At 39.3% G+C, this 24,159-nt stretch overlaps 2 protein-coding genes across 2 annotated transcripts; both read right to left on the reverse strand.

The window, feature by feature from the left end:
* Positions 1-2,156: 2,156 nt before the first annotated feature.
* LOC109195663 (pancreatic alpha-amylase-like) lies at positions 2,157-7,189 on the reverse strand. Its single transcript, XM_019348064.1, is given in 11 exon segments — positions 2,157-2,410; positions 3,133-3,258; positions 3,390-3,511; positions 3,605-3,827; positions 4,819-4,952; positions 5,248-5,478; positions 6,093-6,290; positions 6,556-6,702; positions 7,010-7,083; positions 7,086-7,108; positions 7,110-7,189. Coding segments are annotated over 11 exon segments (1,533 nt in total). The 5' UTR covers positions 7,175-7,189; the 3' UTR covers positions 2,157-2,220.
* An 8,078-nt stretch (positions 7,190-15,267) lies between these two features.
* Positions 15,268-21,763, reverse strand: LOC109195662 (pancreatic alpha-amylase). Its single transcript, XM_019348062.2, has 9 exons — positions 21,553-21,763; positions 21,099-21,245; positions 20,636-20,833; positions 19,579-19,809; positions 19,150-19,283; positions 16,711-16,933; positions 16,500-16,621; positions 16,243-16,368; positions 15,268-15,521 (listed from the first exon to the last, which is right to left on the reverse strand). Exons 1-9 carry the CDS (start codon positions 21,718-21,720, stop codon positions 15,332-15,334), a joined length of 1,539 nt encoding a protein of 512 aa, XP_019203607.1. The 5' UTR covers positions 21,721-21,763; the 3' UTR covers positions 15,268-15,331.
* Between the last annotated feature and the right edge of the window lie 2,396 nt (positions 21,764-24,159).

A 24,159-nucleotide genomic window follows, 5' to 3' on the forward strand; every position in this document is an offset into this window, starting at 1 on the left:
AGAGGGACAAAAAATAAACACAAACACTTGTAGCCATACTGAGTCAGCTGAGCAGGCACAGGGACCATGACAATAACTAATCCAAAATATTCACAATACGTTATTCACATTGACTAACTTCACGGAGTACGTCACAAACTACATTTTGGGACATGTATTCTGTAATCTGTAGTGGAATACATTTGAAAAGTAACCTTCTCAACACTGCCCAAGAGCCACCAAAGCCCCATGCAGGTCAAGACCACAGCCCCTGCATTAAGGCCCCAAGATACCCACATGTAGGGAACCCCCAGATGCCCCAAGCTTACAACTCCCCCCAAGAATTCGTCCTGTTAAAAGGGAGTTTTTCATTTACACTGTCTCCAGGGACTTGCTTATAGGGGGGCATCTGATTGTTGGGGTCTTCTCATTATTGTAGGCTCATTGTCTTACAACAGAAGAACCTTGAGGTAATTGTTTTTGTGATTTGGCGTTATATAAGTAAAACCAAACTGATTCAAACAAAGGAAGATGTGCTGTTCCTTAGTGCACAGAAACATCAAAAGGGCTGTTTATAATAGTTTATAATATTGGCTATTATAATACTATAATAGCTGGATGGGACTTCAGACTCTTTTTAAAGAACCAGCTCATTTGGCTCAGCTCACTAAAAAGAGCCAGTTTTTTCAGCTCCCAAGCAGCTCTTCAGGTTGTTTTGGTGCTTTCCTGAATCCTTTATCATCCACAACTGAAAATGGTTGGAAATGAAGTGCAATCATTTTTGCCAACTCTTCATCAATTAAGTTCTGTCTTGCTAGGGTCACAGACTTCTGCAAAAACTGTCTCATAGAGCTCTGGGTTGGTTTAGGTGGTTGTGGTGGTATACTGCATGATGCTGTAGATACTGCAGCTGAAGCAGCAGCAACTGCAACAGTTGCACCTTTATTAATATCGCACTCAGCTGACTGTGTTTTATCTTCTCATTGCACTGACGGGTGGACAGTTCTCAGGTGCCTGTGCAGGTTGTTTGTGGAAGTGGCTCTATATGATATTCTTTCTTGCAGACTTTAAACTTTGCTTTTGTATTGTCAGTGAAATCGAAATGGTTCCAGATCTTGCTTTTTTCATGGTGTCATTCATTTTCTTCACTGTACCTTTCTAATGTGTCAGTGTTCTCTCTTGTTGTCTCTTTCTTTCTCTCCCTCCTGCTCTGTTCGTGTGCTACTGCTTCTGCGAGTGTCACTGCCACCCCTTCCCCCTCTGCTCAGTGCAAACACAAGGCCCACGTGCAGCGTGAAGCGACAAAAAGTGAGAGAGAGGGTCAGAGGAAATAAAAAAAAAAAACACGGCTCCCAATAAGGAGCCAGCTCCCGGTATTCACTTCAAAGAGTCGGCTCTAGGAGCCATTTCATTCGCGACCAACCCATCACTAGTTTATAAAGTGTAATGTGCACTTTTCTTTTACAGCACAGAAGAACTGATTTTAATTTTTCACACAGTGTGACAAGATATTCTGACAACATGACAATAAATTTGCTATGATACTGGATAATAAGTCATATATGTCAAATATGTTTCAAGTGTTATTCAGTTCTTTGTATCAAAATTTGTTGATATTTCTGGAAGATTTTCAGATCTTTTTTTTGTTTTGGCAATAAAATGGCTCAAAAGTAGATGATGTTGAATGATTTTCAGCATGTACTGTACCATCAAAATGTGTGCAGCAGAGGGTTAGCAGAGGTTCAGACTTCTCTCCTAAATCATCATCACTGCTCTTTCGACTTCACCTCCAGGTAAACATGTTTCCTTATATAGGGAAATTTGGATGTGGCAGCTCATAAAATAGGTATGAGGTCTTCAGTGTTTGTTCTAATGATGTTATATGAATAGTTCAATGGATGTTATGCATGTCTGTGGAGTACATTATCCTTTAACTTGCAAGTACTTAAATGACATGCAAAGATGTTGCATATGACACAAAGCAGCTCACACACAAGTGATTATAAAAAAAAGGACACAGTACACGATAAGTGATCAGTATTCAGCATTTGATAATGTAGTCAGGCATTAAAGTTATGACATATGAAGTGGTGGGACTGCTATTTATATTTTATTTACATTTCAGGCTATTATTTAAATATAAACAAAATATTATGTCAAAAATGACAAAAAACATCTTCAGTTTTTAAAATAAGCTTTATTTGAATTTTAAACATTCATTTGAAGTCATCATTCATGGATTTACAGCTTCGAATCTGCGTGGATAGCGATGAAGGGGTCCTCATCTTTGCCACTGATCGAGAAGGTGGCACGGCCATCACCACCAACACTGACCTGCTTCCCAGTGCATCTGCTTCCTTCCTTCTGACCAGAAATGACATCACAGTAGGTGCCACCAGGCAAGCCTGTGTTCAAGGTAACATTCAGGTCCCTGAAATGGAAAATGAAGATCAACCCAGTGTTAAAGTCATAACAGTGCCACAATTAAACTCCATTGCCCTCTCATATTTATTCTGCTTTCAAGACAATAAAACAAATATAAAGCAATATAATACCACTTGGGAAAAGGAAGGCATTACATATCTGGTGAAAAAAAATAAATAAAATTAAAAAATTAAAAGGAATGCAGTTAATTTTTCTCATTCTCTGTTGAGAGAGTTTTACTGACTCAGCAGTCCAATCTGTTATCAAAATAATATAGTGCTTGTTTGGAGTAAAAGTATACTTTATAGACATTTCCTGTCCAATGTCTTTCGTGGATTATATGATAATTATATATATCGTATAATAATAATTTATGATGAGTAATAATTATGTAATAATTATTATTATTGTTACTACTAGTAGTAGTTGTTGTCATAATATTTATTTATTTTTATATACAATTAATAGTGCTCTTTATAAAACAGAATCCCATTTCTAATGAAAGCAATAAAGGCCTAAAAAACTTTAGACAATTTTTAACTAAGCTTGAATTTGTAAATGTTTTTGCTGAATTACGGTCATATTAGCTCTATTTTCATATGTGCCCAAGCAGTCTCTTTCTCAAAAATTTAAGCAAATGTTTTATTTTAATGGTAAAATTATTTGTTTTAATTTAAAATGAAGTATTAGGAAGCTGCCACACACAAACAAAGAGAACAAAATCCTTACCAGTCCTCATTGTTAAAAATGATGAAACCACGATTACCACGGCCAAAGGCAACCTGGTTGCCCTGGTTGTCCCACCAGTTGGAGTGAGGCTGTCCATTGACCACATTACGGAAAATAACCATGTTACTAAATAGGAGACAGGACAAATTACAATCGTAATACATGATGTCTATAGTTTTGATGGTCTAGCTGACAAAGCAGAACAATGTGAATTTGCATAAGACCAGTGTGCTTTCTCCTGATTTCTGTGGACTTACGTGATCTGGCGCCATCTATGCTCACAAACCCATCCATTCCCACAGGTCTGGTCAGAGTTGACAATAACAGGCTTGGTTGATCCATCACCATTGCTGGGGGGTCCAATCCAGTCATTCTGATCCTATAATACAAACATTAATGAACGGAATTTAACAAAAGATTATAAAAAAAATTAAAATAAAATATTGCATTAATTCATTACGAGTGAACATACTTGTCCGTTTACAATGTTGCGGTCCCAGCGATAGCTAGACATGACCCTGGTTACACCGTAAGGGTGGGCAAGCATGTAACCAACAGCCATCTTGTAGAGTCTGGGGTCCCAGAATGTAAGGATGGATGCACCGCCAGCACCATGGCCTCTCTGGTTATCATGGTTGTCAGTGAAGACGAGAGCATTGCCGTTAGCCATGAAACCCCATCCTTCTCCCCAGTTCCTAAATACAGCAAAGAAAAAAGAAATGAATTTTATTATTTTTTTTAGTATAGCTGATCGTTGTTCAGACCAGTACTTAAGATGGAGTTTGCGCTGGTTGCTCTAACCACACTTAAGCCTAATTTTTGCAGTGCTATTGCAAAGGAACATGTGGTATCTTGATAATTTGCTACCTTCGATTAGGAGCAGCCATGGACTGGTGGTGGTCAGAGGGCCCGGTGGCGCCAGTGTCTGGCAGCCTCGCCTCTGTCAGTGCGCCCTGGGGTGGCTGTGGCTACAATGTAGCTTGCCATCACCAGTCTGTGAATGTGTGTGAATGGGTGGATGACTGGTTGTGTAAAGCGCTTTGGGGTCCTTAGGGACTAGAAAAGCGCTATACAAATACAGGCCATTTACCATTTACCATGGAGGATCAACACAAAAGTGAAAAAGACATGCCAAGCACTCTAATCTGATAAGAAGAAAAGAATTCAACTAGGAATTAGATAGATCATTGTCCAATGGACTTGTGTATTTCAGAAAGAAAAAGACGTGGAGAAAAAGTAATGAAGGTAAAGTAAAAAAGAAAATAAAAGGTGGTGGTGGTATATAACAAGTATTTATTGATATTTATGGCCATGATTCACTACATGACTTCACTGGGTTCATTGGCAACCCAGCTAGTGGGTGGGTTATGGTCTGACATTAACTGAAAGTCCATTGATACTTGAAATGGATGTATCCTGCACATGGTAAAGCAAAATTTCCCTCCCGTAAAATTCTGCTTCTCAAAAAGTCAACATATGATGGATGTGACTTTGACTTTAACTTAAACTAAAATGCAACCAATTGGTCGAAGGCCCCTGCACCTTTATAGTAGTTTTTATCAGTTTTTTTCCTTTACAAAGAGCATTGTTAACAATGACATATCTCTGTTATATCTAAAAATAAAACCCTTTGCTATTAAATTGTTTAATATTTTCCTTAGATACACCAGTAGAAACAACACATACTTAGTGTAGGAAAGCTTCTGGTTGTTCCACTTTCTGAAGACCTCTCCTATTTTGGCACCATATTTAAACTCAGTCACTCTTCCAAGGCCGACGTACTCATTAGCTGTAATGGGCTCACCTCCCAGATCAATAACCTAGAGTGAAAGGAGCAAACTTAATACCCCAGAAAGCTGATTCAGTTCAAAATGTATACCATCCATAATGTGTAAATTACAAAGGGTTTAAATAAATAAAATCACTTTGCTTCTGTTACTTTCTGTTACTACCCTAATCTTCAATATTGTTTACCATTATGTGCTTTTGTTTTGCTTGCCAAATAAAAGTTACTTTAATGTTCACGTATTCTCCTTGAATGATTGTATTTGTAAATGCTTCTATTCCATCCTGTTTGGTGGCTGCTCTAGATACAGTTTGTCCAGAAACACTGACCTCCTGATAGATGAAAGGTCTGGAGCCACCAGGGAACCACTGGGTGTTAAGGTTGTTCAGACGACCATAGACAGCACTCAGATCACCAGGCCACATGTGTTTGCAGGCATCCACTCTGAATCCAGCCACACCCATGTTAATCAGCTTGTTCATGTACTCGGCCACTTTGCCCCTAACGTAGTCTTTCTCCAGGGCAAGGTCCAGCAGACCCACCAGACGGCAGTCACGTACCTAGAGCAGTTAATATTTATTGGGATAAAGATTGTGGAGGTAAGAAGCAAGACATTGTAAACTGTGCTGGAATTTCTATGTTTCTACTCAAAGTATTCTCAACTAGAAAGTTTAGTGGAATCGCTGTAGACATTCTAAAAGTTTCCAAGAAAAATGAGAAGGTAGAAACAAATGTCTGTTCTCTAACTAAAAATGTTTCTCTTTTTTTTTAGCTTTGCCTGTTTTTGAAAATTCGATTCAAATTGGGAAATTCAATGAACAACAGGGAATATGCTCTGGTTGTGCTTAGCATCTGAAAGTGTAGACTGTATTATTAGAATATTTGGTAATAGAAAAATCAAGTATAAAATATATGCTTTAAAATTTCATGATTTATTTGATCTTAATAAGGTTTGTTATTTGAAAATGGCATGTTTAATAAACTAAAGCTTCAGTATTCCTGGTTTTGTCTAGTACCTTTTTTCATTTGATTGTGTAGGTAGACTTTGCCAAAAATCATAAAAGGAATTTGGTGTAAAACACCCAGAAAAGTCAAAATAGTAGAAATCAGTATGAACAATTCAAGTCAACGTTTAAAAGAGTAAACTTTCACTGGTCTGCGTGACATTTCTTACCTGATATATATCACCATAGTTCTCAATCTCACCACTCCCAGTCTTGCATTTATTGTCATTGAAGTCCAAGTTAGAATATGGGACACTGGGGAAATCTTCTTTGCCAGCATCAAACCAGCTTCCACATGAAGAGTGGGTTCCTGCTCCACCACCAGATCCACACATGTGGTTGATAACGGCATCCACATAGATGTTAACCTGTTAGTTAACATAACTTGGTCAGTTGTATTGATTTTCTCATGGTCATTTCAAATCATACTAATTTGTTAAACTGTTGAGCTTCATGAATTTATCCTAAGCTGGCAGGTACTGTTTCCATAATGTTCTTCTAAAAGTGTCATAAACAGAATCTGGTACTAGCTTGTTGTTCTGTACGAGGCTCCACGTGTCCAGACGTCTGTCAAATGAAGAAGTCTGAGGTCTGTAATGCCTAACATTAAATGTCAACTGTAATTTAGTTTACCCCAACGTTGTTGCAGCGGGTGATCATGTCTTTCAGTTCTGCCTCATTGCCAGATCTTGAGCAGAGGTTGTAGCTGATTGGCTGGTATCTCTGCCACCAGGGCCTGAAGGGATTGTTCACCAGAATGTGTTCATTTGGAGGAGAGATCTGAGGAGCGCAAAGGAGAAAAAAAACAACAAGTGTTGTTGTTATTTGGCGCTACAGTCAGGACTTCCTTGTGAAAAAAAATGTCAGTGCTAGTGAGTCAAAACATTAGTAAAAGAAAGTTTAGACATAATTGTAATGAGAATGTAAAAGGCGTAGTGTGATAACAATGATAAGAGTTTCGATACTAATAGAAATAATAAACACACACAAACGCACAACACACGCATGTGTCTGTGTATGAAACAGGAAAAGAAAGGACTGCCCAATGCGTCTCTATAAGGTGAACACAGTGCTCAGCTATACAGACCTGAACTCCACCAAAGCCTTTGGGTCCCAAGAAGCGTTCACACTCTTGAGCAATGTCAGCCCAACGCCACTCAACAGGTGGACGATGGAAGTCCTTCCATTCTAAATTGGGGTTGTGCTGGGCCAAGCCAAGCCCGAACAGAGCCACCAAGATGAACAACTTCATGCTTTTGATTGATGAGAAAACCAAAAACAGTCACACTCTGCCACAGTGTATTCAAAGTATTTATACTCGCTTTTTCCTCTGCTGGGCCAATGAGAGACTGGCATATATCATTGGGTGTGGAAACCAAACAGGTGCATTTTTATCACACTGTCTTGCTTTTGTAAAACAAGCAAAAAGGGGGAAAATCCTTGAGGTAAGATTAGAAACACAAACATAAGGTGTACATAATATCCAACCATCCACCCATTTTCTTCCACTTATCTAATTCAGGGTCACAGGATGTGCTGGAGCCTGTCTCGGCCGTCATAGAGTGAGGGGCAGGGTATGCCCTAAACATGTCACCAGTCTGTAACAGACAAACAAACATTAATGATCACATTCACATATGGTCATTTTAGAACTGCCAATTAACCTACCCCACGGGCATGTTTTTGGTTGTGGGAGGAAGCTGGAGGGCCCAGACTGGATTTAAACTCAGGTCTGTCTTGCCATACGATGACATCGCTTATGGCAAGACGGCTATCCATCACAACACTGAACACATGTATACACACACACACACACACACACACAAACAATGTCAGCACAAACTTGGTCATACCTCAAAAGAATCACTTTTTCTTTGCTTTATCTTGCGTTGTTATTGTTTTTATTTTGGTTTTCTTTATAATGTATGTGTGTGTGTGTGTGTGTGTGTGTACGGGGGTGTGTTTTGTGATAGCAGTTATTTGTGGAAAGTCAATCACTCTGAGCACAATTTACTATGGGTTTAAAAGGTGGAAAAGTAAACAGGCGTAATAGGGCCACTGTCCTTGACAATTTGATAGACGTATTTAGCTGTGTTCAGCTGGAAAATAGCAGATTGTATTTTGCTCACACCCCCTTTATATAAAATGAAAATGTATGAATTTTATCATGAAATTAGAAGAGTGCCTTGCATTCTCAAACATTAAGAAAATTTTAATTTTAAAAGATGAATATATATCACAACTACTGAGTAATTTAAATATTAAAACATTGTTTTACTCAATAGTTGCGATACACACACACACACACACACACACACATATATATATAATTATGTATAGACATATATGTGTATATAGTTAAACACAGACAATGCAAATATATTTGAAATTTGTGACCAACTTGTTTAAATTAGTGCACTGAATTCACGTTTTTATACCCAAGTGTGAGCTGGCACACTGCACTTCTATTTGGCATTTTAGATTGATTTTAGATTTTTTTTTTTCACTTTTGTTTTAAAACAGTAAAATTCAAAATTCATGGACAAAACAATAATTATATTAGCATTAAAAATATCATTTTAATTTCACCTGAGCATACTGATGGATTAACCATTACAGAAGTAATAAAGTGATGAAAACACACAAATATATATGTGTGTCCCTATAAGGGACACACAGGGGATGCTTGTCCCTATCCCCGCTGTCATACATTGGGTATCTTTTGACAGCCCTGGACAGGTCACAGGGCTATCACATATGGACAAACAGATATTCATGCTGTTATTCACATATTGTCAGTTTAGAATTACCAATTAACCCAAACTGGATTAAAATTTAAAATCTTATCCACCAAACCACTTTACCTTCTGCATAATACATTTGTATGTGTATGCAATGTAAGTCAGCACAAACTTAATCATGGCTCAAAAGGATCACTTTTTCTTTGCTTTATCTTCTTTATCTTTATCTTTATCTTATTGTTTATATTTTGGTTTTCTTTTTCGCACGCACGCACGCGTTTGTTTGTTTGTTTATGTGTGTGTGTGTGTGTGTGTGTGTGTGTGTGTGTGTTGTGAAAGCAGTTATTTTTGGAAAATGGACCACTCTGAGCACTATTGACTTTGGGTTTAAAAAGTGGAAAAATCAAAGGGGCTGATTGTGTCACTGTCCTTGACAATTTGATACAGATATTTAACCGTGTTCAGCAGTAAAATTTGTCTGGACTGTATTTTAGGATCAAGCAAATAAAAAGCACAGAAAGGTACATGCTTGTGTGTGTGTGTGTGTGTGTGTCTGTTATGATGGCAAATATTTGTCGGAACATAATGACACTGAGCACCATTTACTTTGAGTGTAATTTTAAAACATGGAAAAGTAAACATGTGGGTAATAGTGTCACAATCTTTAAATATTTGGTAGTTATTTAGTTGTGTCCTGAAGGAAAATGGCAGGTTGTATTAATCTCATAACCCCTTTTATATAAAACCAAAATGTTTACATTTATCTCTGATAATTACAAAGGCACTTGGATTTTCTCCCAAATAAAAAATTGAAATTTAAGAAAATAAACTGGGAAAAAATTGTGATCACACAAGTTACGAATTGGCAGTATTGTCAATAGTATCTTTCGTTTTGTTGGTTGCTGTGCTCTTAGCTCTCCTCTTAGCAGTAATCTCAAAAATTACCGTTTATTATTAAGATTTTAGAATAGGTTGAGACTGAGTATTTGTTAATATTATCTTATGTTCTTGCTTATTCTGGTTATGTCTTTTGTTAAGATTTGTTAGTTGTTAAGTTTTGCTTCTGTACTTCCTCTATTCCTGTTCAGTCAGTTCTGAGTCCATGTCACTGCATGTGTGTTGAGTTTCCTGTTTTACTTTGAAGGTCTGTGTCTTATGTCAGTGTATTCAGTTTTGTGTGCTCGTCCGTCTCGTCTGTGTAATCAGTGTCAGCCGTGTCTCCCAGCTGTTTCCTCTTGGTCCTGTTCACCTCTTGTATTTAGTGTCTGCATCTTCCCCTGCTCATTGTTGTGTCGTCCCTCATTCTACACTGTGTGTTCTGTGTGTCAGCCTGTCTGAATAGTTTATTTGTATTTTCAGTTTAGTTATTTTGGTATCCAGCAATAAAGCTGTTTGAGTGCACTTTTTTGCCTCCTGGAGTCTGCACTTTGGGTCCGCTATTCTTGCCTCCCAATCACAGTGCATGACAGAATGACGCAACCACAACATGTACCCAGCGGACCTTCCTGAGGAGAGGGATCTCGCCCGCATCTTTAGCCTGGTAAAACGGATTTCCCACACTTTGGATTTAAGAGTGATGGCCGTGGGAATTAATGCCATCGAGGCAATCCTCGAGGGGAATCCCCATTTCCGGCAGGTCAGAGGATTTACGGAATTAACAGACAATCTGTACAAAGCCCAGGACACAATACGAGCTCGGGAGCTAGCACACTTCATCTGCTCTCGGGATTCTACGTCACAGCAGCAGCAGCAGCAGCAGGAGCGGATGGAGGTCTCCGGGACGCAACAGCAACTCCTACAGGGGAAAGGTGTGTCCAAGACTTTACCTATTTCTCAAAGGCTGGCCTTTTTAGAGACTGTCACTCTCTCCACTGCCTCCGCAGAGGCTGGGATTCAGCCCTCTGCTGTCTCTGGACCCCTGGAAACTAAGAAGCCAGCACAACCTGTGTCACCTGGGAACTCTGCTGGGCCGTCTCAGCAATTAATCTCCACTGAGAGCTTGAGCGAGTTAACCCAGCCGCCTCCATCCTCTGCTGGAAGCTTCAGTGAAGTCATTCAGCCAGCTGAGGACTTCACCCTGCTGTCGCTGCCTGGGCAGGGCCAAGGACGGCACATCCACACCCAGCACGGACTGCTCGTCCACGTCCAGCACCTCACCATCGCCGGCCACCTTCCAGGCTGCTGGCTGGATATCTTTGCTGTCATGGGCGACCTCCTGAACTGCTCTATCGCTGATGTCTTACACGCGGCCAGTCTCACCCATGCCGCCACTGTTTTCCACACGGTTGGCATCCGGATCTGCGCCATCCACATCGTCGCTGGCTCTGGAGTCGGCCCCCTGAACTGTGTTCTGGACTCTGGGTACTCTGCCTCCCGACTTGTTTCTTTTTGCCCTCTAATGCCATCGTCCTACGGGTGGACCCCCCGAATTGTACTGGACTGTTTTTCCGAGTTCCAGTACCTTTTGTGGATATTTTGTATTTGGTTACTAGTGCTCCTGTTTTGTCTGTTTTGAGCCTCATGCCCAGTACATATGAACTTGAATGACGCCAACCAATAACTGTTTGGAAAAAGTGTCAAATTTCAGTCCAAAAAGATGCTAGAGCCACTATCAAATATCATTTGAAGGTTTGGCCATCCTTTTTTGACACACGGTGACAGGTCCACATGCACGATCTGATATCGTCGTGGTGGTGTTGTTCCCAGATCATCATACTAAATGTTGTTCCAGGATCAACATTGCAAGTGACCAATCAGAATGTTGTGACGTCATAGTTTTGCGACTTCGGGAAAAACCGCCGTAAAACAAAAAACTGTACTTAAGCTGCGAGAAACCGCCTCTGTCCGCCGATCAATGGACCCTGACCCTAATCCTAACCCTAACCCTTTAATAAACGGTAAGCAGAATTGATATTATCCTTGCAACATTTGAATTTCATAAATGCACGAATGGCTTGGCGCGCAAAAGAAAAACGTCACAACATTCTGATTGGTCACTTGCAATGTTGATCCTGGAACAACATTTTCATGATGATCTGGGAACAACACCAACACGACGATATCAGATCATCCGGTCCACATAGTGTGAGACGAAGTAAAGAATATTTGCCGCAGTAATCATAATTAAAATGAGATAAACCATCAGGTTGTCAGGTTTTTTTTGCAGGGGGGGGTTGTTTAGTTTTGCCAGAAATCCAGTCCAGTTTTTCTTTTTGTTGCCTCAGGGCAACGGCAATATTTTCCTGTTTCATATGTTAAGCTATCCACTTTCTATCCCCTCTCTAATTTTGGTAATTCCACGCCAGTGGAAACCCAAACAAAGCATGCAATAAGAGGCTCTAATGTAAGTGTCCTGTTAATGTTGGTGGCGTCAGTTACACAGTGGACACAGAGCCTTACGTAATATCCACCCTCCAACCTGTTACTCATTTTATATTCAGATTTAAAAATCTAGTTGCTATTGCTTTTCAGAACCGCACATGATTATTCACTGCTAGCAGGTTGGTAATGAGGCCTTCATTAATAGTAACAGTCTGCGGTCTATGAACTAACCTCAGCTAGTGCCGGCTAACAATGTTAGCTTGGTGGCTAGCAGCCTTCAGTAATAGTAATAAATGACACAGCAATATTACATTCATGTAATTGTAAAAAGCAATAACTGTCAGGGCTCAGGAGGGACTCGTAGGCAGACTGAGATCGAAAGTTCACAGTTTATTAATACACGAAACATCAAGTGCAACAATATACAAGTGAAAGTAGCTAGTAGGGGTTTCTGGGGAACACAAGCACGGTGAGGGAAACACAGGCAGGCTATTTACAGCAATCCTCCTCCAAACGCTCTGTCTTAGCGCTTTCACACAGGCCTTACTCTCACAGTAGTGGCGATCCTCAAGCTGGCAGGTAGAGTCTGACACAGAGAGAAGAGAGGAGGTTAACTCACGGCACAAAGGAAACTCAGAGAGAAGCATGAGACTTAGCGAAGACACTGACGAGTGTTACACAATAATCCAGTGACGAGGCATTCCCAGCGGCCCCCTTAAGTAGTGAGAGCGTTGATTAGATGATCGTTTGCAGGTGCAGGACCCAGATGCAGGAGTCACCATGACTCCGCCCCGGTAGAGCGCAGGGCGTGGGAGGGGAGCGAGAGGGCCAAAAAACAAAAAACACTTGTAGCCATACTGAGTCAGCTGAGCAGGCACAGGGACCATGACAATAACTAATCCAAAATATTCACAATACGTTATTCACATTTACTAACTTCACAGAGTACGTCACAAACTACATTTTGGGACATGTATTCTGTAATCTGTAGTGGAATACATTTGAAAAGTAACCTTCTCAACACTGCCCAAGAGCCACCAAAGCCCCATGCAGGTCAAGACCACAGCCCCTGCATTAAGGCCCCAAGATACCCACATGTAGGGAACCCCCAGATGCCCCAAGCTTACAACTCCCCCCAAGAATTCGTCCTGCTAAAAGGGAGTTTTTCATTTACACTGTCTCCAGGGACTTGCTTATAGGGGGGCATCTGATTGTTGGGGTCTTCTCATTATTGTAGGCTCATTGTCTTACAACAGAAGAACCTTGAGGTAATTGTTTTTGTGATTTGGCGTTATATAAGTAAAACCAAACTGATTCAAACAAAGGAAGATGTGCTGTTCCTTAGTGCACAGAAACATCAAAAGGGCTGTTTATAATAGTTTATAATATTGGCTATTATAGTAATATAATAGCTGGATGGGACTTCAGGCTCTTTTTAGAGAACCAGCTCATTTGGCTCAGCTCACTAAAAAGAGCCAGTTTTTTCAGCTCCCAAGCAGCTCTTCAGGTTGTTTTGGTGCTTTCCTGAATCCTTTATCATCCACAACTGAAAATGGTTGGAAATGAAGTGCAATCATTTTTGCCAACTCTTCATCAATTAAGTTCTGTCTTGCTAGGGTCACAGACTTCTGCAAAAACTGTCTCATAGAGCTCTGGGTTGGTTTAGGTGGTTGTGGTGGTATACTGCATGATGCTGTAGATACTGCAGCTGAAGCAGCAGCAACTGCAACAGTTGCACCTTTATTAATATCGCACTCAGCTGACTGTGTTTTATCTTCTCATTGCACTGACGGGTGGACAGTTCTCAGGTGCCTGTGCAGGTTGTTTGTGGAAGTGGCTCTATATGATATTCTTTCTTGCAGACTTTAAACTTTGCCTTTGTATTGTCAGTGAAATCGAAATGGTTCCAGATCTTGCTTTTTTTCATGGTGTCATTCATTTTCTTCACTGTACCTTTCTAATGTGTCAGTGTTCTCTCTTGTTGTCTCTTTCTTTCTCTCCCTCCTGCTCTGTTCGTGTGCTACTGCTTCTGCGAGTGTCACTGCCACCCCTCCCCCCTCTGCTCAGTGCAAACACAAGGCTCACGTGCAGCGTGAAGCGACAAAAAGTGAGAGAGAGGGTCAGAGGAAATTAAAAAAAACACGGCTCCCAATAAGGAGCCAGCTCCCGGTATTCACTTCAAAGAGTCGGCTCTAGGAGCCATTTCATGTCAAATATGTTTCAAGTGTTTTTCAGTTCTTTGTATCAAAATTTGTTGATATTTCTGGAAGATTTTCAGATTTTTTTTATTGCTTTCTAACAATTGTGTTACAATCTATGAGTTAATCATTTTCTCTGTTGTTTTTTACCATTGTTTCACAATGTTGCCATAAAGCGATGAAAAAATATCTTAGAGAGGGGGTTTGAAAATATAGATCTTTTTTGGGGCGATCGTGGCTCAAGAGTTGGGAGTTCGCCTTGTAATCGGAAGGTTGCCGGTTCGAGCCCCAGCTTGGACTGTCTCGGTCGTTGTGTCCTTGGGCAAGACACTTCACCCGTTGCCTACTGGTGGTGGTCAGAGGGCCCGGTGGCGCCAGTGTCCGGCAGCCTCGCCTCTGTCAGTGCGCCCCAGGGTGGCTGTGGCTACTATGTAGCTTGCCATCACCAGTGTGTGAATGTGTGTGTGAATGGGTGGATGTCTGGATAATGTAAAGCGCTTTGGGGTCCTTAGGGACTAGTAAAGCGCTATATAAATACAGGCCATTTACCATTTTGTTTTGGCAATAAAATGGCTCAAAAGTAGATGATGTTGAATGATTTTCAGCATGTACTGTACCATCAAAATGTGTGCAGCAGAGGGTTAGCAGAGGTTCAGACTTCTCTCCTAAATCATCATCACTGCTCTTTCGACTTCACCTCCAGGTAAACATGTTTCCTTGTAGGGAAATTTGGATGTGGCAGCTCATAAAATAGGTATGAGGTCTTCAGTGTTTGTTCTAATGATGTTATATGAATAGTTCAATGGATGTTATGCATGTCTGTGGAGTACATTATCCTTTAACTTGCAAGTACTTAAATGACATGCAAAGATGTTGCATATGACACAAAGCGGCTCACACACAAGTGATTATAAAAAAAAGGACACAGTACACGATAAGTGATCAGTATTCAGCATTTGATAATGTAGTCAGGCATTAAAGTTATGACATATGAAGTGGTGGGACTGCTATTTATATTTTATTTACATTTCAGGCTATTATTTAAATATAAACAAAATATTATGTCAAAAATGACAAAAAACATCTTCAGTTTTTAAAATAAGCTTTATTTGAATTTTAAACATTCATTTGAAGTCATCATTCATGGATTTACAGCTTCGAATCTGCGTGGATAGCGATGAAGGGGTCCTCATCTTTGCCACTGATCGAGAAGGTGGCACGGCCATCACCACCAACACTGACCTGCTTCCCAGTGCATCTGCTTCCTTCCTTCTGACCAGAAATGACATCACAGTAGGTGCCACCAGGCAAGCCTGTGTTCAAGGTAACATTCAGGTCCCTGAAATGGAAAATGAAGATCAACCCAGTGTTAAAGTCATAACAGTGCCACAATTAAACTCCATTGCCCTCTCATATTTATTCTGCTTTCAAGACAATAAAACAAATATAAAGCAATATAATACCACTTGGGAAAAGGAAGGCATTATATATCTGGTGAAAAAAATAAAATAAAATAAAAAAATTAAAAGGAATACAGTTAATTTTTCTCATTCTCTGTTGAGAGAGTTTTACTGACTCAGCAGTCCAATCTGTTATCAAAATAATATAGTGCTTGTTTGGAGTAAAAGTATACTTTATAGACATTTCCTGTCCAATGTCTTTCATGGATTATATGATAATTATATATATCTCGTATAATAATAATTTATGATAAGTAATAATTATGTAATAATTATTATTATTGTTACTACTAGTAGATGTTGTCATAATATTTATTTATTTTTATATACAATTAATAGTGCTCTTTATAAAACAGAATCCCTTTTCTAATGAAAGAAATAAAGGCCTAAAAAACTTTAGACAATTTTTAACTAAGCTTGAATTTGTAAATGTTTTTGCTGAATTACTGTCATATTAGCTCTATTTTCATATGTGCCCAAGCAGTCTCTTTCTCAAAAATTTAAGCAAATGTTTTATTTTAATGGTAAAATTATTTGTTTTAATTTAAAATGAAGTATTAGGAAGCTGCCACACACAAACAAAGAGAACAAAATCCTTACCAGTCCTCATTGTTAAAAATGATGAAACCACGATTACCACGGCCAAAGGCAACCTGGTTGCCCTGGTTGTCCCACCAGTTGGAGTGAGGCTGTCCATTGACCACATTACGGAAAATGACCATGTTACTAAATAGGAGACAGGACAAATTACAATCGTAATACATGATGTCTATAGTTTTGATGGTCTAGCTGACAAAGCAGAACAATGTGAATTTGCATAAGACCAGTGTGCTTTCTCCTGATTTCTGTGGACTTACGTGATCTGGCGCCATCTATGCTCACAAACCCATCCATTCCCACAGGTCTGGTCAGAGTTGACAATAACAGGCTTGGTTGATCCATCACCATTGCTGGGGGGTCCAATCCAGTCATTCTGATCCTATAATACATTAATGAACGGAATTTAACAAAAGATTATAAAAAAAAATAAAATAAAATATTGCATTAATTCATTACGAGTGAACATACTTGTCCGTTTACAATGTTGCGGTCCCAGCGATAGCTAGACATGACCCTGGTTACACCGTAAGGGTGGGCAAGCATGTAACCAACAGCCATCTTGTAGAGTCTGGGGTCCCAGAATGTAAGGATGGATGCACCGCCAGCACCATGGCCTCTCTGGTTATCATGGTTGTCAGTGAAGACAAGAGCATTGCCGTTAGCCATGAAACCCCATCCTTCTCCCCAGTTCCTAAATACAGCAAAGAAAAAAGAAATGAATTGTATTATTTTTTTTAGTATAGCTGATCGTTGTTCAGACCAGTACTTAAGATGGAGTTTGCGCTGGTTGCTCTAACCACACTTAAGCCTAATTTTTGCAGTGCTATTGCAAAGCAACATGTGGTATCTTGATAATTTGCTACCTTCGATTAGGAGCAGCCATGGAGGATCAACACAAATGTGAAAAAGACATGCCAAGCACTCTAATCTGATAAGAAGAAAAGAATTCAACTAGGAATTAGATAGATCATTGTCCAATGGACTTGTGTATTTCAGAAAGAAAAAGACGTGGAGAAAAAGTAATGAAGGTAAAGTAAAAAAGAAAATAAAAGGTGGTGGTGGTATATAACAAGTATTTATTGATATTTATGGCCATGATTCACTACATGACTTCACTGGGTTCATTGGCAACTCAGCTAGTGGGTGGGTTATGGTCTGACATTAACTGAAAGTCCATTGATACTTGAATTCTTGAGAAAATAGTTGCCACACAACTCCACACACATTTAACTAATAATAATCTGTATGAACAGTTCCAGTCTGGTTTTCGCCCCTCCCATAGCACTGAAACAGCACTTATAAAAATAACCAATGATCTTCTTTTGGCAGCTGACTCCGGTTTACTTTCCATTCTTATCCTCCTCGATCTGAGCGCTGCCTTCGACACTATTTCTCACTCCATTCTTCTCAGTAGGCTAGCCTCCATCGGTCTCTCCCATACTCCACTAGCCTGGTTTAAATCATACCTGTCTGATCGCACTCAGTTCATTCAAATCAAATCCTTTACTTCTCAGCCCTTTCCTCTGACCACTGGCGTGCCCCAGGGATCTGTCCTGGGGCCCCTTCTTTTCATTATCTACCTTCTACCGCTTGGACATATTTTCCGTAAATACAATATCCATTTTCACTGTTATGCCGATGACACCCAGCTTTATCTGTCCACTAAACTTGATTCTGCTCTTCCCCCATCCTCCCTCACCCTCTGCTTAGCTGAATTAAATTCATGGTTCTCTTCTAATTTTCTTAAAGTCAATAGTAATAAATCCGAGCTCCTCTTAGTAGGCACTAAATCAACATTATCCAGAACCAACAGTTTCTCTATTACTATCAATAACTCGCCGGTCTCCGTTTCTTCCTCTGTGAAAAGTTCGGGTGTCATCCTCGACAGTACTCTATCTTTCAATTCACACATTAATAATGTCACTCGGTCTGCATATTTTCAATTGCGCAACATTAATCGTCTCTGTCCTTTTCTCACCTCACATGCCACTGCCATTCTTGTCCATAGCCTTGTTACTTCCCGGATTGATTATTGTAATTCACTTCTTTTTGGTCTTACTCAAAAATCCATCCACAAGTTTCAACGCATCCAGAATTCTGCTGCCCGTATCATCACCAGGACCCCTTCTATCCACCACATCACTCCTGTTCTGCAGCAGCTTCACTGGCTCCCGGTCAAGTATCGTATCAATTTCAAAATACTCTCGTACGCATTTAAAGCTATTCATCATCTCTCTCCTCCATATCTCTCTGATCTGGTTAACATCACCGCCCCATCTCGTTGTCTCAGATCTTCTTCTTCCCTTTCACTCTCCGTCCCCTCCCCCCGTCTTGTCACCATGGGGAGCAGGGCTTTCAGCTGCTCTGCTCCTTGACTCTGGAATTCCCTACCCCCTGATTTAAGAAATATCTCTACCTTCTCTCTCTTTAAGTCCCAACTCAAAACCCACTTGTTCAAAATAGCTTATCCCACATAACCTCTCCGTTCGGCTATTTTAAATTTGTTTATGTTTTATGATTGTGTAAACTCTTTGCTTTTATGTTGCTTTTTACTCTACTGTGTACAGTGACCTTGAGTGTTTTGAAAGGCGCTTTCAAATAAAATGTATTATTATTATTATTAATGGATGTATCCTGCACATGGTAAAGCAAAATTTCCCTCCCGTAAAATTCTGCTTCTCAAAAAGTCAACATATGATAGATGTGACTTTGACTTTAACTTTAACTTAAAATGCAACCAATTGGTCGAAGGCCCCTGCACTTTTATAGTAGTTTTTATCAGTTTTTTTTCCTTTACAAAGAGCATTGTTAACAATGACATATCTCTTTTATATCTAAAAAAAAAACCTTCGCTATTAAATTGTGTGTAATATTTTCCTTAGATACACCAGTAGAAACAACACATACTTAGTGTAGGAAAGCTTCTGGTTGTTCCACTTTCTGAAGACCTCTCCTATTTTGGCACCATATTTAAACTCAGTCACTCTTCCAAGGCCGACGTACTCATTAGCTGTAATGGGCTCACCTCCCAGATCAATAACCTAGAGTGAAAGGAGCAAACTTCATACCCCAGAAAGCTGATTCAGTTCAAAATGTATACCATCCATAATGTGTAAATTACAAAGGGTTTAAATAAATAAAATCACTTTGCTTCTGTTACTTTCTGTTACTACCCTAATCTTCAATATTGTTTACCATTATGTGCTTTTGTTTTGCTTGCCAAATAAAAGTTACTTTAATGTTCACGTATTCTCCTTGAATGATTGTATTTGTAAATGCTTCTATTCCATCCTGTTTGGTGGCTGCTCTAGATACAGTTTGTCCAGAAACACTGACCTCCTGATAGATGAAAGGTCTGGAGCCACCAGGGAACCACTGGGTGTTAAGGTTGTTCAGACGACCATAGACAGCACTCAGATCACCAGGCCACATGTGTTTGCAGGCATCCACTCTGAATCCAGCCACACCCATGTTAATCAGCTTGTTCATGTACTCGGCCACTTTGCCCCTAACGTAGTCTTTCTCCAGGGCAAGATCCAGCAGACCCACCAGACGGCAGTCACGTACCTAGAGCAGTTAATATTTATTGGGATAAAGATTGTGGAGGTAAGAAGCAAGACATTGTAAACTGTGCTGGAATTTCTATGTTTCTACTCAAAGTATTCTCAACTAGAAAGTTTAGTGGAATCGCTGTAGACATTCTAAAAGTTTCCAAGAAAAATGAGAAGGTAGAAACAAATGTCTGTTCTCTAACTAAAAATGTTTCTCTTTTTTTTTTAGCTTTGCCTGTTTTTGAAAATTCGATTCAAATTAGGAAATTCAATGAACAACAGGGAATATGCTCTGGTTGCGTTTAGCATCTGAAAGTGTAGACTGTATTATTAGAATATTTGGTAATAGAAAAATCAAGTATAAAATATATGCTTTAAAATTTCATAATTTATTTGATCTTAATAAAGTTTGCTATTTGAAAATGGCATGTTTAATAAACTAAAGCTTCAGTATTCCTGGTTTTGTCTAATACTTTTTTTTCATTTGATTCAATATTTTTTTTTCAAAAACTATCAGTAATGGCTAAAATTAAAATCCTATCATAACAGTATGTGTATTTTAAGACTTATCTTACAAATAAATTTTTAAAAATGTATCATGACAAAAAATGTCATGACAAAAGTAGGAAATAAAAAAACAAAATAAGAAAATTTCAAGAGGTTAAGCTGTATCAGTGTATATAATTTACTTCCTCCTCTCCTGATTGTGTAGGTAGACTTTGCCAACAGTTATAAAAGGAATTGAAACACCCAGAAAAGTCAAAATAGTAGAAATCAGTATGAACAACTCAAGTCAACATTTAAAAGAGTAAACTTTCACTGGTCTGCGTGACATTTCTTACCTGATATATATCACCATAATTCTCAATCTCACCACTCCCAGTCTTGCATTTATTGTCATTGAAGTCCAAGTTAGAATATGGGACACTGGGGAAATCTTCTTTGCCAGCATCAAACCAGCTTCCACATGAAGAGTGGGTTCCTGCTCCACCACCAGATCCACACATGTGGTTGATAACGGCATCCACATAGATGTTAACCTGTTAGTTAACATAACTTGGTCAGTTGTATTGATTTTCTCATGGTCATTTCAAGTCATGCTAATTTGTTAAACTGTTGAGCTTCATGAATTTATCCTAAGCTGCCAGGTACTGTTTCCATAATGTTCTTCTAAAAGTGTCATAAACAGAATCTGGTACTAGCTTGTTGTTCTGTACGAGGCTCCACGTGTCCAGACGTCTGTCAAATGAAGAAGTCTGAGGTCTGTAATGCCTAACATTAAATGTCAACTGTAATTTAGTTTACCCCAACGTTGTTGCAGCGGGTGATCATGTCTTTCAGTTCTGCCTCATTGCCAGATCTTGAGCAGAGGTTGTAGCTGATTGGCTGGTATCTCTGCCACCAGGGCCTGAAGGGATTGTTCACCAGAATGTGTTCATTTGGAGGAGAGATCTGAGGAGCGCAAAGGAGAAAAAAACCAACAAGTGTTGTTGTTATTTGGCGCTACAGTCAGGACTTCCTTGTGAAAAAAAATGTCAGTGCTAGTGAGTCAAAACATTAGTAAAAGAAAGTTTAGACATAATTGTAATGAGAATGTAAAAGGCGTAGTTTGATAATAATGATAAGAGTTTCGATACTAATAGAAATAATAAACACACACAAACGCACAACACACGCATGTGTCTGTGTATGAAACAGGAACAGAAAGGACTGCCCAATGCGTCTCTATAAGGTGAACACAGTGCTCAGCTATACAGACCTGAACTCCACCAAAGCCTTTGGGTCCCAAGAAGCGTTCACACTCTTGAGCAATGTCAGCCCAACGCCACTCAAACAGGTGGACGATGGAAGTCCTTCCATTCTTAAATTGGGGGTTGTGCTGGGCCAAGCCAAGCCCGAACAGAGCCACCAAGATGAACAACTTCATGCTTTTGATTGATGAGAAAACCAAAAACAGTCACACTCTGCCACAGTGTATTCAAAGTATTTATACTCGCTTTTTCCTCTGCTGGGCCAATGAGAGACTGGCATATATCATTGGGTGTGGAAACCAAACAGGTGCATTTTTATCTCACTGTCTTGCTTTTGTAAAACAAGCAACAAGGGGGAAAATCCTTGAGGTAAGATCATAAACACAAGGTGTACATAATATCCAACCATCCACCCATTTTCTTCCACTTATCTAATTCAGGGTCACAGGATGTGCTGGAGCCTGTCTCGGCCGTCATAGAGTGAGGGGCAGGGTATGCCCTAAACATGTCACCAGTCTGTAACAGACAGACAAACATTAATGATCACATTCACATATGGACATTTTAGAACTGCCAATTAACCTACCCCACGGGCATGTTTTTGGTTGTGGGAGGAAGCTGGAGGGCCCAGGCTGGATTTAACTGTATTGCCTTAAGACGACATTGCTATCCATCACCCCCCTCCCCCCACACCTCCCACACACACCCACACACACACACAGACACACACACACACACACACACACAATATCTCTGTATGTGTATACTGTGTAAGCCAGCACAAACGTCAGCATGGCTAGAAGCAAATCTCGCCTTATATCGTGTTTTTATTGTTTTTATTTTGGTTTTCTTTTTTATGTACGTTTGTGTGGGTGTGTGTGTTTGTCTGTGTCTTGTGATAGCAGTCGTCTGTGGGAAATGAATCACTCTGAGGACTATTTACTCTGGGTTTTAAAAGTGGAAAAGTAAACAGGGGTAATAGTGCCACTGTCCTTGACAATTTGATAGACGTATTAGCTCTGTTCAGCCGAGAAGTAGCAGACTTTATTTTGCTCACACTTCCTTTTAAAAAAATGAAGATGTATTATTTTTACTATGAAAATAAGAAGCATGCTTTGCATTTCTCAAAACATTAAGAAAACTATAATATTTAAAGATGATATTGCTCAGTAGTTGTGATGTTTTATCAAAAAACACTTTGATGCCATCTGTAAAACAGTCACATTAGATGTTGATGAGTTAGGTAGCAGTAACTTTTGTAAGTCGATACTTCAGACGTTTATGCATATAAACTTTATTCTTAAAACTTAGTGCAGAAGATAGTTTTTGATTATTCTTTTAGTATTTGTTCACCCAGTTCAGTAACCATGATGCATACAGAAATTTAATTTTGCTTACCATTCTGGAATCTCTGGTGGGACGAAGCAAATAAAAAGCACAAAAGAGTTTTTTTGGTAATAAAATACTGACTTTCCTTGACAGTTTGATATTTAGCAGGAAAATTATTCTGGAGTCACGTTTGGGATCAAGCAAACAAATAACAGAGAAAGGTGAAAGCTGATTTGTGTGTGTGTGTGTGTGTGTGTGTGTGTGTGTGTGTGTGTGTGTGTTGATTTTCAAGTGGCACTAACATGCACTTTAAATATAGATAGCCGCAGCGTTATAGGCCATTAAAGAATGGTTTTTAACCACTAATTCAAGATCAAGTGATTTTGTAAGATTTATCTTGCATTTGCTAAAATATGGTGTCAAAGAAACTGTATTGTTAAAACTTCAGTTTTTCTTCAGTCAGTGTAATAACCAGATGTCATATACACAAAATAAATTTTGGTTTCCAATCTGGAATCTCTTTCGGGATCAAGCAAATACAAAGCACAGAAAGGTAGATGCTGTGTGTGTGTGTGTGTGTGTGTGTGTGTGTGTGTGTGTGTGTGTGTGTGTGTGTTTAGGTGTGTTTAGGTGTGTGTGTGTTTTATGATGTCAAATATTTGTGGAAACCTAATCACACTGAGCACTATCTACTTTGGGTGTAAATTTAAAACATGGAAACGCAAACATCTGGTAATAGTGTCTGTCTGTGTCTTTAAAAAAATTGGTAGCTATGTCGAGTAGGAAAATATCAGGTTGTATTTATCTCACAACTCCTTTTACATAACACCAAAGTGTCTGAATTTAGCTCTGATAATTAGAACAGGATCTTGATTCCCCCCGACAAAAAATGGAATGGAAAAATGAAAACAGTAAGGGACTTTTGTGAGCATTCTTTTTAAGTGCAGAATGGTAGAAATGCCTAGATATAAAGTAAATTTTCCACCATCACAAAGTGTTTTAGTTAAGTGCTCTTTTCAGTTTCTGAGTAAAAAAAAAATGCTTAAAAATATAGATTTTTCTTTCTTTTTACACTTTTTTGCAATTGTAAATAAAGTTTGATGTGGAAATGGTAAATGTTTTTGGTGGATGGTCTGCATGTCAACTATATTTTGATATGTTCCCAGACAGTTTTCTTCTAAGACATTTAAGCAATTGCTTTATTTAGATGGGTAAAAATCTTTTTATTTTCAAACAGTAAAGTATTAGGAAGCAGTCAGACACAAGTCCTTATCAGTCATCCTTGT

The sequence above is a fragment of the Oreochromis niloticus genome, linkage group LG18 (genome assembly GCF_001858045.2).
Source record: "Oreochromis niloticus isolate F11D_XX linkage group LG18, O_niloticus_UMD_NMBU, whole genome shotgun sequence".
Taxonomy (NCBI): Eukaryota; Metazoa; Chordata; class Actinopteri; order Cichliformes; family Cichlidae; genus Oreochromis; species Oreochromis niloticus.